Here is a 14,588-nt window from a genome sequence, read left to right on the forward strand (position 1 = left end):
AGGGTGGAGAGAGAAAAAAAATATTTGACACTGGCAAAGTTAACAGAAAAACGGCGTGGGTCTCAAAGCTTGTTTGATTGCGCGTCTCCCCCGCCTGAAGAGTTTTTTTTTAATTGAAACGGCGAGAGCTTAGTACGATGACGATGGCGGCGAGAGAGAGAGCGAGCGAGAGGCGGTTTGTTCTGGGAGAGAGAGCTCAGAGTGATCGAGTGAATTATCGTTTCATTCGCGAATTGCACGCCTCTAATTGCGTCTTTTGCTCGTCGCTTGATTTCCCTCCACCACCACCCCCACCGCCAAAAGAAACAACCCGCAATCGCAACATTTAATGGAAGAATTTAGAGCATCCGCGGATTTATTTTGGCCGGCGTTTAGGCGGAGGGGCGCATCTGGCCGGCGAAACGTGAGCCTGCGAGTCTTCTTGGGCAATCCATCAAACCGGCGCTCCTGGAAGGTGTCTCGCAGGAATCGTGCCGCTCTATCCGGCTCTCGCGCTAGCTGTGCGGTTACGCAGCCGGGGCAGCCCTGTGCCTATCCAGGGGCAAACAAAAAAAACCTGGGGTGGAATGGACACGGGGGGGGCAGGGGCGGGGATGCCGCAGTGGTGAGATGTGAACTTCCTCGCCTGGTATGCAAGAGTCATGGGTTCTCTCCGGACCCTGACACGCCTGCGGTATATTTGTAGTTTGCATGTCTCTTTGCCCCTGGTCGCGTGGATTTTTCTCCGGGTCCTCGACATTTAGCATCGATGGTCGTTTACAGTATTTGGCTGCTATAAATTTCCAAGTGATAAGCAGCTTCGTGGAGCTATCATTTGTGAAAGCCAAGTCGCTTCTGGAAAAGAGCTTCATAGCTCAGTGGGCCTTTCCTGGCAAAATTAAAATAAAAAGGTTTTTGTTATGCTTTATAAGAGAGTGGGTACAGCGGACGGAGGGCAGTGTGTGACGCGAGTGAATAGCGCGCACCACCTGGTGTCGGAGAATGTCCCTGGAAGATGATGTCAGGCCTGCTTCTAAAAAGTCAATCGCATGTTGCACCTTTGTCCACTCCGACCGTTTACATTCCCTGCGGAAGGTGTGTTTGTCGTACGTCGATCATCAGACGTCGCCTCCGAGTAGCGCGCTCGGCTACGTACGGTGCGAAACCGTGAATCGGTAGAAGGGAGACTCGGGACCGGTTCAGATGATCACTCGAACCTGTGTCGCCGAGTTAATAGCCCATCCCCAGCAGCACCCACGCATTAATGAACGTTGCGACGCTTTCCCAATAGATGCGGGATTGTGATGTCAGCTGATGGGTGTATTGGTGCCCTATGGCCCTCTGTCCTGATGAAATTATGAATAAATCGTCTGCTCGGTGAAGACCAATTCCAATAAAGAATAATAATCTCACTCCGCCTCTGTCACGCCTATGATAGCTCTGCAGTCCTGTTCATTTGCCACCTTGATAAATAATGTGTTTCTGCATAACAAGGTTCATTAATAATTGAAAAGGGGATTAATAATTAATGTGAAATGAAACCTGCAGTATTTTGTCAGGGATCATAATAAAGGTGGGACATAAGTAAAGAGTGCGATACCCTTAATCGGAACTCTAGCGGAGGATAATGTAGTACCGGATGCATAACATTAACTGCCATTGTAACAAACTAAAAGTGTGATTTGAAATCGGTTTATCATGTGCAATAACAAAGATACACGCAAGAAAGTATTCGTTCAGCATTGGTGTACTCGGTGTGTAATTCTGTTCATATGTCGCGTTCATGTTGGAGGTGAAGCATTTTCAATCCGTGCCTGGGTGAACTCGGCCCAATTATAGATCATCGTTATTATTTCGTTCCTCATCATCGTTATCATGGCCATCAGGTTGATCACCATCTGTAAAGTGAGCATTCTTTAGTGAGTAATGCAACAATGATTAGACTGTGGAGATGCTGGTCACCACCATAGGCACGTGGAATTTCAACCGACAAGAGATGAGCACCGCCAATTGCCCATCGTCTCTTGAGCGCGCACGGTGACTTTGTAACGTCATTGGCAGTGGCGGGGGGGGTGGTGGGGGGTGAGAAATGTGTTCCGTGTGTGACTTGATCGCTAATTCGGCTGTGTCCTCTGTGTGCGTGTGTCTCTGCGTCTGCTCTGTAGTCCAACAAGGTTCCAGTGGTACAGTCTCCGCACCACGTCCACCCCCTGGCACCCATCCTCACCTATGGCGGGGAGCGCTTTGTGCCGGGCACGCCGCCACCCATCCCTACCGAGGTGGACCCCAAGACCGGTAAGTTCAGCGCTCGCCGCCGACGCCGTAGAAACCGGGCGGGGCGGGGGGGACTGGGTCGGCGAAGGCCGCGGTTGGGGGTCGGTCGAGGGCCCACGTGACGCCCGCGACCCCCGTTCACAAACTCGGCCGCCAGTGTCAGTGCTTCCAGCATCGTCGTCGCCCTCGCACGTGCTCGCCGTACCCAGGGTCACCCTTGCCAATGAGTTAAACTAAACTAAACCAATGATCTTTTGAGCTCCCACCTGGTTAAACAAATAAACTGGACTTGTGTTCGCCATTTATGTCCTGGTGTTCAATGCGGGTCCTACGGATAGACTTGCCCGTGCCATACGAATATGGAATTGGCACCAACGGCTCAGTGCTGTGACAAGGAGGTGAGCGCTACCCTGTGTTCGTGCAAGCGGGGAAAACATTTTAACGTCTGACTTTGTCTTGAAATTTTTGCTAAACGATCCACCTCCCTCCTTCGCCTCGTGATTTGATGACTATGAACGATTTAGCAGTCATGCAGTTCCATTGGGGAATCGGTACGGCACCTTTAGTGGCTGCAGGGGTCACGTGAACCCATGTAAAACAAACTAATTTCTAACCTCGCAAATGAACTAAAAGCGCTGTCGTCGGATCTCACGCACACAATTCCATTCATCGCGAGTATAACAATCGACATTTATTTTTTAAATCGCATTTTACGACGTGTGGTACATTCCATCAATAAACACGGCCCGACGTTACAGAGCTTTGTGGTGCGATGCCACACGATTGGCTGAACAAATCTTAATGTATGCACGTAAGCGAGGGGGTGGGCAAAGGTGGGGGGGGTAGTGGGCTGACACGTGGGAGGACAAGGAGCTGCTCATGTTGGCATGGTGCGGGTGATAAAAATCGAATGTCATTCAATAAACCTGTCGTAGCGTCGTCGGCTGCGTCCAGCGGAATTTCTTTCTTTTAGACCCGTCTCACCACATCGCGATGCGCCCGGCCAATGGTTTGCCGCGTCGGCACAAAAAAACAACTGCTGCTGATGCTCCAAAAAGCTTTTGTTTATGGGGGAGGGGGGGGGTATGTGTGCCTAACCTCGTCACGACCTGCACCCCCTTGCACACCGACGACGAGGACGGGCCCTGGGTTTCCTCCCGTTTGTGTTTTTGCGGCCACCTTTTGTTCGTCGGTTTTCTTTGCGCCGTCGCCGCTGTCCCCTTTGTCTCGGAGCTGGAGAACAAACAACGGCCGTGCAGACGTTGGGCGCGAATGCGGAATCGGAATATTTATTTCTGTTGGAGGGATCCGCTGAGCTGTGAAGCTCTTTTTACCACGTAGGCTTTCGCGACCAATATCATCCACCACCTGACACAGACGGTCATGTGAACGTGACGAACCTTACTAGTCGGGTGGTGGCGGGTTTAACGACAAATGTATATTTACGTGATCTAACTCAACAAAAACCTCATGTATAAAGTTATTTTTCGCAGACGTCCCAATGCGCGTACACGCGCACACGTGCGCGTGTACGCGCACCGCTTGCTCGGTGGGGGGGGTAATACGAGTAAACGCGAGTGCTTGGCGTGCGGTCTGCGTGGCCTGGCGGGTGGTAGCAGCGTAGACCGAGGTCTACACCAAGCGGCTCAGTGGTCCAGCGAACGGCTCGCAATCAGAAGGTCGAGTTCAAATTGCAGCTCCCCGGAGGGGGCGGTTGACTCAGCCTATCATCCCCTCCAGGGGTCGGTACAATGAGCAACACTTTGTTGGGAAGTCAACAGTGGTTGATTTATCGATGTTAAACGAAACTAAACCATATTTGTTTAATCCGGTAAGGCCCCCACCGAGCCATTACAGCGCTCTGTTGGAAGCAAGCTGGCAACAAATGGTCGCTCAACGAAGTGGCTTATCACGTGGACACGTGATAAGGCAAATACTCTAAAACGCGTGTTTCACCACTGCAGTGCGTCCTGATAAGTGACGTCGAACAATGGATTTTGCTGCACTTACCTCTGCAGCCCACAACGTAGACCCTCAGCCGCAGCCTATAACACTCTGTTATAGGCACGGCGGTCGTCCATCCAAGCGTTATCCGGTCTGAAACCTGCTTAGCTTATCGCGGAATTTGTGTTAATCAAGCGCAAACCCAGTTTACCTCCAAAACCTCGCCCCTCCCAAACTCTCCACTGCCCCCCACCCCTCCCTCCAACCGGCCCTGTGCTCCGCCGTCTTGCTCCTCCAGACGTGACTTAGAAGCGACTCGGCACGCGGGATTCAATCACCGCAGAAGCACGCGGGGAAGGAAGCGAACAAAACTACATTGTTTCGGAACAACATCTGTTTTCTATAGTTGTTGTTGTTCAACACAGCTATTAAATCAGTACAACAAATCTCTCAAGAACACATCGCTCGTAGCGTAGCGAAAAAATGCGAAATTTTAGTTTTGTTTCATTTTACACACTCGCATTCGTTTCTAATGCTTCAGTCGCTGGTTCGGAACCGGTCGGTCCCCGATAAAAAGTCCAGCGAGCAGCGCGTGAGCAAAGGCGACGTTGTAGAGCCACCGGCGTAGCAGCGTGCGCTTGCGCGTCAGCTGGCAGTGGGGGCAATTGGCCGATGCCTTGGGCGAATGCAAAGCACTTTAAGTTTTTTTTTATGGCCAGAGGAGGCAATTCGGGCCACGTGCCACCGCAACGGTAAAGCACTAAAGCCACGTGGACTTTGTGCTCCATTCGCCAAATACAATTGTGCACGTGCGCATATATACACAAAAGGAAAGATCCCCCACCCCCGTGTAGCCTTTAACGGACAGTTGGGGGCAGGTGCTGTTTGTCGAGCACCTATTAAGGCCAGTGTGGCACACGAGAGGGGCAGTTGCTGATTGTCGAGCACCTATTAAGGCCAGTGTGGCACACGAGAGGGGGCGGGTGGCCAGCACCACGCCCGGGCGCCTTGGCCTCCCGAGTGAAGATGTTTACACATCGCACCAGGTACTCACTTGAGGCTGAGTCGACCTAGCAGGGGCCCAGGACTGGTTCAGATAATCGTCACTGGTGTAGGCCATGAGCGATAATCGAATGCGGGTTGCCAGGTTTGTAGTGCAGCACGTTAACCGCTACACAACCGCTTATCACTTGTACAAACACATACAAGCAGTGCATTTTCTTGCAGCGTGCCAGTATAAGTAACAATTAATATACAGTACTTTATCAGTTTACTGCTGGATAAAGTCCTTGCTGCGCCATATTGGGCATGGCGGTTGTTTTATCATACTTCACCATGCCGGTCAGCACAAGCTGGTATATGGGGATGCCCAGGACCGGTCCAGGTATCGCTCACCACTTGATGTTAGCTGTGGCCTGGGAACCTTAACACAACATCCTCCCGCGTTCATAGCACAGCGCGCTAACCACCGTGCCACCACTCCGCCCCTTGTCGTGTGTGCGTCAACTTCTCCTCGTGACGGACAAGACGACGTTCGTGTTTTCTTCTCTCCTTCACGCCAGCGTTGCGTGGCAAGGTCACCGAAGCGTTTCGAATGCAGCAGGTGCAGCAACCAACATTTCGAAGGGCAGAGACACGTCTGCCCGCCGTAGTCTCGTGCGCAGCAGTCAGATTTCACCATTCGACCTCAACGTCTCATTTGTATGAACCTTGACCCCGCGATCACCCCAACCCGATGGTGGAAGGACCGCCCAATGGGGCACGCAGAGGCCAGCGGGCGTTTAAAGGCTCCAAATCTGTCCTCCGGTCTCATCTGGGTCGTCAAAACGATCGCGAGTCTGACATTGCGGATATATGTGTCTTAATTTTTTTGCGCGAGCGAGTAAAATACCATCTGAAACGAGGGCTGGGGGGCGGGGGGAGGTGGTGGCGGGGCGGGGGGTGATAAAAAAAAGTGAAGAAGATGAAAAAAAATAGTCGTGGAGAGATGAATGGACGCGAAGATGTAAGAACAGATACACGTGGAGATGAATTGCGGCGGATGTGCAGGTAGCCCGACGCATTTGAAGAGGTGCGCGGAATAAATGAGCGGGAAACCCAGCTGGGGATCCAGCCAACATAACCGTCTGCGAGCTCGCGTAATTGGCACCGTTGTGAGCGGACAAAAAGCGTCTCCCCCATGGTCCGTGAGCGCGGCATCGACTAAGTGTACGGCTCTATTCCGAGGGATGGTGCTGGAGCGAAAAAAAGAAGGGAAAAAAAACCCTGTGGAAACTCAGAGCAACGCTCTCTCCTCCCCCCTCCGCCCGTACGCTCGCGCTTGCGCCCATGCTGTACCCCCTCCGCGCGAGCCGGTTAGTCTGGCCCAGCGCCCACTTCTCAAAAAACCACGGCGCTTGGCAAATAGAGTGGAACCTGGCGAATGTCCATCGGTCGTTTCTGAATAATAATATATTTTTTCACACGCCGTTTTTCGTTTCGTGCCGCACCTGTGTTATAATGTGCTCCGTGACGTTGGTACAATATTTACGGCGTGGTGAAATGGAGAATCGTTCTTTATTTGAGCCCTGCCGGCCGAGGTGAATGTTTTCCTTTTAACATTTTAGCATTGGTCCACCTAAGCGTAGCCGTTTAGCCGGGCAATTCGCACTCGCAGAGAATCATTTGTTGATTGGAATTATCATTAGGAGGAGGTGTTCGTAGCATGCACGCACCCACGCACCCACGCACGCACATGCTTTCAGTTGACTCGTGCAACTTGTCCAAAGTCCAAATCACGGCGCTGTCGGCCGCGGTTTGAAAGGCACTGCTGAAATCGCCGCTTCGTTTCGGGGGAGATTTATTAACCGCTCCCTCGCATTTAAGCCCCTTTTTGTGTCAGGGTTTTAGTCGGCGCTCAATGATTGACGTGGCTGATATTTGATGCCCGTGCATTCGTACTCGTAAATTAATCGGCGAGGTCGCGCACATTCACGGCTTTCTAAGAAAAACGTAAAAGGAGTCTGATGTTCTTCGGCGAGCCTCGCCTCCCGTGCGCATGAACTCTCTCATCCTCCCAACAGCGGTGCCGTGGCGCTGCCCGCTCGGCAGTCGAATCTCGTGTGGCGAGGACCTGGCGCGGTTTTCTTAAAACCCCCAGATGCGTCGTAAATGTCGTTTGTCTTGAATTGGACGAGCGCGGTGGCCCGGAAGGGGAAGGCTCGTTTGATGAGATTTACTCGGCGCAGATGGTGGGAAGAATTGGCAGGAGGGAGCTGGGATTTAGCAAATGCAGTCCGTGAGTGGTAATTGATAATGACGATGATAATGATGTTGAAGAGGAGAAGATGCTAATACCCCGGCGGTAGTGAAAGTGGTTCTGTCATTGTAGGCGATGCGTTGTCACTCCTGCTAACCGTTATATTTTGTACGCGTTTCAAATTACATTTAAAAGATTAAACGGTAAGTGGATAAAACAGTTTGCATGGACAAAACCGAACCCGAGCAACTCGAACTCTACGGCACACAGGAGTCTGCACCCTACTTGATGAGCTGTCCCACCCCCACCGAATGAGGAACCGGAGCGTGCATCCGGCAGAATTGTTCCCGCACGCCTCTCTCGTTCCGTCGATCGCTCGATGGAACGAGGAAGCAGAGTCGACGGCGCCCGGCGCTCGACTCTGCCGGCACGCTCCCCCGAGAGGCCGAGCTAACGGCTCGAGGAGACTCGAATTAATTAGCGTGCTTTGGGGATTCTCCGGCGCGACCCCCCCCCCCGGGGTGATTACCGCTGCACGAGGTCGCCCGCCAGTAAGTCGTAATTAAGACCCGTGTTTGCCGCTGAAGCGCCCGCGTGCAGATCGTGCATGGCAGCGCGGTGTCGGAGGCTTCTCGCGGTACGGTGGTAGTCTTGGTTAATCCACTTCTGGATGAGGGCCTCCCCCACACCGTGCCAGAGAGCCGCATACCCAGGGGGCCCCACGGAGTTACGTAGACCCACAGGACCTATCTGACCTTGTGTGATGTGCCGCCTGTAATAGGTACTCGCTAGCATCACACGGTGGATGCGTGTGTGTTTGTGTATTAGTATATGGGCGTGTATTGTGTGTATGAAATGTATGTGTTTTTAGATGGGATGTGTATAGTAGTTTGTGTGCATGTGTGTCTATATCTGTCTCTCTGTGCATGTCTATGTGTGTGTTAGTTTGTGTGGAGAGCAGCAGTGTCATGGTTAGCGCGCTGCGCTACGATTCCTGCTCACAGCCAACACCAGTGATGAGTATATGAACTGGTTCTGGGCCTCTCCTAGCTCGACTCGGCCTGAAGTTATTAGCTGGTAAGGTGTGTAAACGTCACCACTAGAGAGACAAAGGCGGTTCGGTGTGATGCTGGCCACCCAACCCATCGTGTGCCACAGTGCCGGCCTTCATAGGTGTTCGCTAACAGCACTTGCCCCAACAGTCTGTTAAGGCCATACGGGGGATGTTTGTGTTTTGTGCCTCCCTGGGGCACCGTGTATGACGTGCCGCTTTATTTGCCGTTTGCCAGGTTTGCCGCGGCCCAGCCACACGCCCGAGCTGTCACCGTACTACCCGCTCTCCCCCGGCGCCATGGGGCAGATCCCTCACCTGGGCTGGTGAGCACCGCACGCAACTCGCCAAACTCACACGCACGATCACTCACTCACACGCTCACCCGTTTACTCACGCGCATGCAACTCGCGCGCTCACTCAATCACGTGCTCACTCGCTCACTTACACCCGACTCACATGCTCAGTCAATCACGTGCTCACTCGCTGAATTACTCGCTCACAGCCATCTAACGTGCTCACTCAATCACACGTTCGCTCACTCACTCGCACACTGACATACTCGCTCAACTCGCACGCACTCACTCGCCCACTCACCAATTCAGTGACTCACCCTCACACTCATTCACTGCCACCCAATCCACCCACTCATTCCCCTCCAGTTGTGACGCACGCGCATCTCACTCTCGTCCTACCCTCGCCGCTCCCCAGGAATACAAACTCAACATCTGTCATCGGCAGCTGTGGTGATTAATGGTTTCGCTCGCTCGTTTGTGAAAACACGGATCTTGCTTTCCAAACCGCCGCTGGTAGATGCGTCGCTTGTAATTGATAGGCCTAATTGGAAACGTCGTTATCTAAAACATTTGCCGCCATGCGAAAATTAACGCCGGCGTTCGTGGCCGCGTTGCCACCGCGGTTGGGGATTTGGTCTAAAATGTAATTAATACGCGCGAGCAACAATAAATTGGAGCACACTGTTACTCCGTAACTGTCCGATGACTAATGGCGCGTAATGGGCTACTCGACGTTTATACCATGCATGACGTTCACATTTCGTCACCGCATTTGCGACTGACGCTAAGAGCCGGCGTTTAAGAAAAACAGTTTTTGTTTACTGCATTATTAACCTTGCACGAGGGTCGTAATCGTTTGAGCGTAATGTCTTTTTTTTCCGATTGCTTACATTGGTATGGGATAATATGATTAAAAAAATATTGTGTTTATTGCACGAGACCTTTTACGTTTTAACGTCTCGTTATTTTAGCCGTTTTTATGCCGCGATGTGTGACATTAAATGCTGCGAATTAGCCCCCTAATTGAGCACGTGAAATTTTTACGCATGGGCTTTTTGCGAATAACGTAAACGATTCCCTTATTAATTTTTTGGGTCAGGATCGCCACTTGACCTAAAATTCCGATGCGTGTGTGATACTCTCCTGCAGCCAACACAGCCAATTTAAATTAAGTCGCCACGTGAACAAATGCGCCGGTTTTACTTCTTTCCGCCATCGGAGAGCGATCCACACACGTTAAACAAATCTTGTCTGACGTTTCGCTGGCCGTTACAACCAGCATCATGAGGCGAATGCCGGAATTGCGGGACACTTCGTGGGCCTTCTGTAGGCGGTGTGATGTTTTCAGAGTGATGCCCATGTATTCGCAAACGATTGCGATGTGTTGCATTAGCTTGCAATAAATTACGTCAGCCATGTCGACGTGAAGATACGTGTGCGTATATAGTTACGTGGCGACCAGGCTAGTCACAGTTAATTAATTATATACTCGTTAACGATCCTGGACAGTACTGTTGTCATAATATTAAGTGACAAAAATATGTAATGTATTTTACGTCCTGTATTAATGGGGCCATCAAATAAACAAGAAATGCATTCATACTCTTTGGTTTTCTTCGGTAAAGTCACGTAACTTTACCGAATAATATTCATACTCTTTGGTTTTACCGAATAAAACCAAAGAGTATGAATCCTTGCAGTCACGAAAGCTTCAAATCTAGAAGAAATGTATTACTACAAATACATTAGTTAAAGGCAGCAAAAATAAAACGTAACATATTATCAGAGTGCAATAAGAAATAATCATGCCATAATAATGATGAACGTAATAAAAAATACACCTGTTTAAGACATGATTTAGCCATTTGCAAGAAAATAATTGCGTGCGTTTGCGAGCAAGCGAAAGAGTCCCGTGTATCGTTAACGTACTTGGCCTGCGCTTCTAACGTCACTGCAGGGACCTACCCGGGGGGGGGGGGGGCGGGTTCCGAACGTTCGGACGATGATTTTTTTTGTTTTTCCCGCACCGCGTTTCACCTTCATCCACATGAAGAAGAAAAACATTAACGATACTTAACGAGCCTTGCGGATGTGCGCCGTGGCAGCAGCATCGGAGTTACCGTCGCGTTCTCTGTCCATTGGCCCCGACGAACGCGTGCCAATATGCGGCGATTTCTGCCAATTGGGGGCCATTAGCGTTCCGTTAGTGTGCCGTTAGCGTGCCGTTAGCGTGCCGTTAGCGTGCCGTTAGTGTGCCGTTAGCGTGCCGTTAGCGTGCCGTTAGTGCACCGTGAGCTGATACCCGCTGCTGCCTCGCGATGATTCGCTTCCGCTAATAGATTCAGAGATTCAGGTCTCTGGTGGGATTAAGCAAATTTAGGAAAATTTAATTATCCGGTTGTGACATTTGATTTTTTTATTTAAATTGCCGGTTATTTGCATACTTTGATCTTATAACAGATTGTAACGCCCTCCCAGTAGGTGGTGATTATGCTTCCAGCTGCTGAGCCCACAGCTGACACCTGACATGCCCTCCCCTGCTGTCCGTCTGTCCGTTCCGCTTTCCCCTCATATGCATCGAGCGCACGTATATATTACGCGACCCATCCATTGTATGTGTGTGCGATGTAGCAACGAGGCTGCAAGGTTATTAAGAGTAGCGGTAATGGCAATTCAACTTAACCGGGAGTAGGTTTTCACAGACAGCATCATGATTGATGATCGATTTCTGTGTTTGGCTAACATAACGAATCTGGTCAAGTTTTTGTGTCGTCAGGAGCCTTCACTACCTAACACAGCCAAACAAATTAAATTGTCGAATCCCGTGCTAACTTTACCTGTGAGATGAAACGATAGTAATTGCCGAGTTATTAAACGCTCGTGCACCACGTGACAAATATATGTTTATGAAAAATAAGAGTAGGTTCTCCCCTTTCTGGCAATAAAACTGGTGTAAAGACTATTAAACATCAAATTAATACCTGTTGCAAAGCATTACGTCTACATTCCCCACACGTACTTGTGGTGAACATTCAAACAAACATGCTCTGATAATATATGCATTGTTGTTGAAACTGATTTGGCCTACACCAGATTAATTTCCTTTGCCACGTTGGGTGGTGGAGGGCCTTGCTGACACACAATTATCCAGATCAATTACGTTGCTCTAATCCACAAATCTAACTTTGAAAAATAACGTCATTTTATTTGCCCAGGGAAGCATCGCCAAGTACCAAGGCTCTTTATTTTTCAGGCGGGTCCCAACTACGTTGCGAACCCCTGCTACTTTATGTATAAAACCGATGACATGAGTTCATTTCCTGGTTACGGCTAGCATCGGTGGCGAGCGATATCCAAGCTGGTTCTGTAGGCCCTCTCTGCCCTTCGCCCCAAGTCCGTGCTGGGCCACCGCTATGAAGTACAATCAAATGGGGCCACCCTTGACCACGGGTCGGCAACCTGCGGCTCTTTGAAGCACCGCTTCGTCACGTTGTTTATTATGGACTGCCCTCCCGTATTCACATGCGTTGGGGGCACTTGAAATATCGAGTTAGTTTTTTTAATTCACAAAATTCGGAAAAAATCGCCCCCTTGTTTTTGGTTTGCCGACCCCTGCCCATGACCCAATATGGCGTGGGGAGGAAGATTTCATCCAGCAGTGGATTGACAAAGGGTTGTGCGTTGTCGTAGCGCAAGGGTTGGGGGCAAGTGCAGTGAGGCAGGTCAGATGCAATGGTCATGAGTAATCCCCACCCATGCCACTCGGGTTCTATTCCTCGTGATTAATACACGAACATCGCCTAGGCCGGGGCTACCTGTAGGTTGATTCTGCTATAAAATCTTTTCCTGCTGCAAAAAGTCGATATGACGATGTTACTGCTCGAGAGATGGAGGTAGCCTTTCACTCGTGGCGCTCGCAACAGTTTTGCTTTTCTCTTGCTTGCTGACCTTAATAGGTGCTTGCTAACGGTTTGTTCTTTCACCAGCTGTCAATGCTAAATAAACCGGAGGCCCTCGTATTTTTAAACACGCAGCACACGCGCACGTGCATGCGTGTATTTACGTTGATGTGGGGAGCAGCGTCGCAGCGCTTAGCGCTCTACGCTGGAGAGCCCGTTCACCCGACTTAAATTCCCCACTCAACGTCTAACACCAGCGACATTTATCTGAACCGGTCTTATGCCTCTCCTACGTCAACACGGCCTGAGAAAATGTCAGCATTGGGGTGACAAAGGCGATCGGTCGTGGTGCTGGCAATCCACCCCATCGTGTGCTGGCCTTCATAGGTGCTCGCAGAAGGAAGTTTCCCCAACAATCTGTTAAAATCTGTTAAAGGCTTACTGGGGATCTTTGTCTTTATTCACATTGAGCTGTGGCTCGGTGGTTAGCGCACCACACCATACCCCCACTCAGTGACCTGCGTGTGGGTTCCCAGTTAACATTGGAGGCGAGTAATCTTTCAATTCGGCCTCCTATAGGTCAACTCAGCCTTAAATAAGTACTCGATACGATGTGTAGACAGCATGATGCGAGTGTGGAGCTGGCTACAACTTCCCCTCTCACACTGTAATTGGCTTGAATAGGTGCTCGCTAACAACACTTGCCCCAACAATTTTTCTAGGTTACACGGGGGCGGTGGGGGATCTTTATCTACATGCAGACATTTTTGTTATTGACATTAACCCCTACTCTCTCCGCTGTCCGTCTGACCCTGGCTCTACAGGCAGGGGCAGCCCCTCTACCCCCTGGCTGGGGGCTTCCGCCCCCCCTACCCCACCGCGCTCGTCAATTCTTCCATGTCCAGGTGAGACGCTCCTCGCTATCGAACCAGCGGCAGTGCGTTGTAGCCACCGGACCACCGTCCCCCGTACGATTGTGACAAAAGAGGCACATGCACGTGCGCGCAGATCGATGCGCGGACACGCCTCCGCGTGCTAGCGTGTGCGGATCCGTACCCAGGTAGTGTCACGCGTGCGTAAGATGCCTCTGCTTCGGGGAAACAGGCACAGCAAATAGGTCGCGTGTCTTAATGCCGCAGCAGCGCCATGCTTGGGTACTTGTGTGTGCCCAACCCTCCAGTCGGCTTCCAACTATAAGCTTCTAATTGGTCAAAACATTTCGGGGGCAGGGACCTCTTGAGATTGAACCTTGAAGTACCCGTTGACACCTGCAAGAGAATAGTTTTAATTGTTAAAACTGGAGCTGGGCTTCGGCGGACACAGGCAAGGAGGGGGACGAGGCAGCGAGAGAGGGAGGCAGGGAATAATTGAATTGACCACACACAACGCAGGAGAAGACGACGACGATGATGGAAGAGTGGAAGAGTGGAGGGAGAGCGGCGGGGGAGGGTGCACCTCGCCGCATCGCGGAGCTGAAATTGGCAAATTCGGCTAAATCGGCCCGCACAGTGGCGTGTGCTGCGAGAGGCAGTGAGTAAAACCCCCGATAATGCTCGTGGATAAGAGCCGCACATGAGTGGCTTGCGGGATTTACTACCCAGGTCTCCCAGGCCCCGTGTTTATGGGCTCAGGCTTGTTTTTGTCACGCCAGACGCCTCTCACTTCTCCGTCAGGCTCGATAATAATAATGATAATCCGTGGAAACGGCTAAAGCATCGCCCGGTAGTTGTTAATATTAAATAAATAAAAACATGTCCTTGGAGTATTACGGATTATTTCACCTTCCAGTGATCAAACATATTTACACCGTCACAGAGCAAGTAGCTGTCTTATTGTTTTGTTATAACGTTACGGAATTCTTATGTTGGTTTATGAGACTTTACCACGCACACTTGAGGGGCATATCT

The 14,588-nt window shown here is 50.8% G+C and overlaps 1 protein-coding gene and 1 long non-coding RNA gene across 10 annotated transcripts in view; one reads left to right on the top strand and one right to left on the bottom strand.

Moving 5' to 3' along the window:
* LOC142930541 (uncharacterized) overlaps positions 1-14,588 on the bottom strand; it is a 695,545-nt gene that overhangs the window by 640,473 nt on the left and 40,484 nt on the right. The window lies entirely within an intron of this gene.
* LOC116950998 (transcription factor 7-like 2) overlaps positions 1-14,588 on the top strand; it is a 170,457-nt gene that overhangs the window by 136,406 nt on the left and 19,463 nt on the right. For 8 of the 9 annotated variants that reach the window (XM_076073201.1, XM_076073200.1, XM_076073203.1 and 5 more), the window contains exons 5-7: positions 2,145-2,274; positions 8,725-8,812; positions 13,506-13,586. In XM_076073201.1, the coding sequence (XP_075929316.1) occupies positions 2,145-2,274; positions 8,725-8,812; positions 13,506-13,586 (299 nt within the window). The remainder of the gene's footprint in view (positions 1-2,144; positions 2,275-8,724; positions 8,813-13,505; positions 13,587-14,588) is intronic. The other variant, XM_076073202.1, reaches the window with a different exon arrangement.

This window comes from Petromyzon marinus, chromosome 41 (assembly GCF_048934315.1).
Source record: "Petromyzon marinus isolate PM22_M1 ecotype Great Lakes invasive population chromosome 41, UKy_Petmar_22M1.pri1.0, whole genome shotgun sequence".
NCBI classification, from domain to species: Eukaryota; Metazoa; Chordata; class Hyperoartia; order Petromyzontiformes; family Petromyzontidae; genus Petromyzon; species Petromyzon marinus.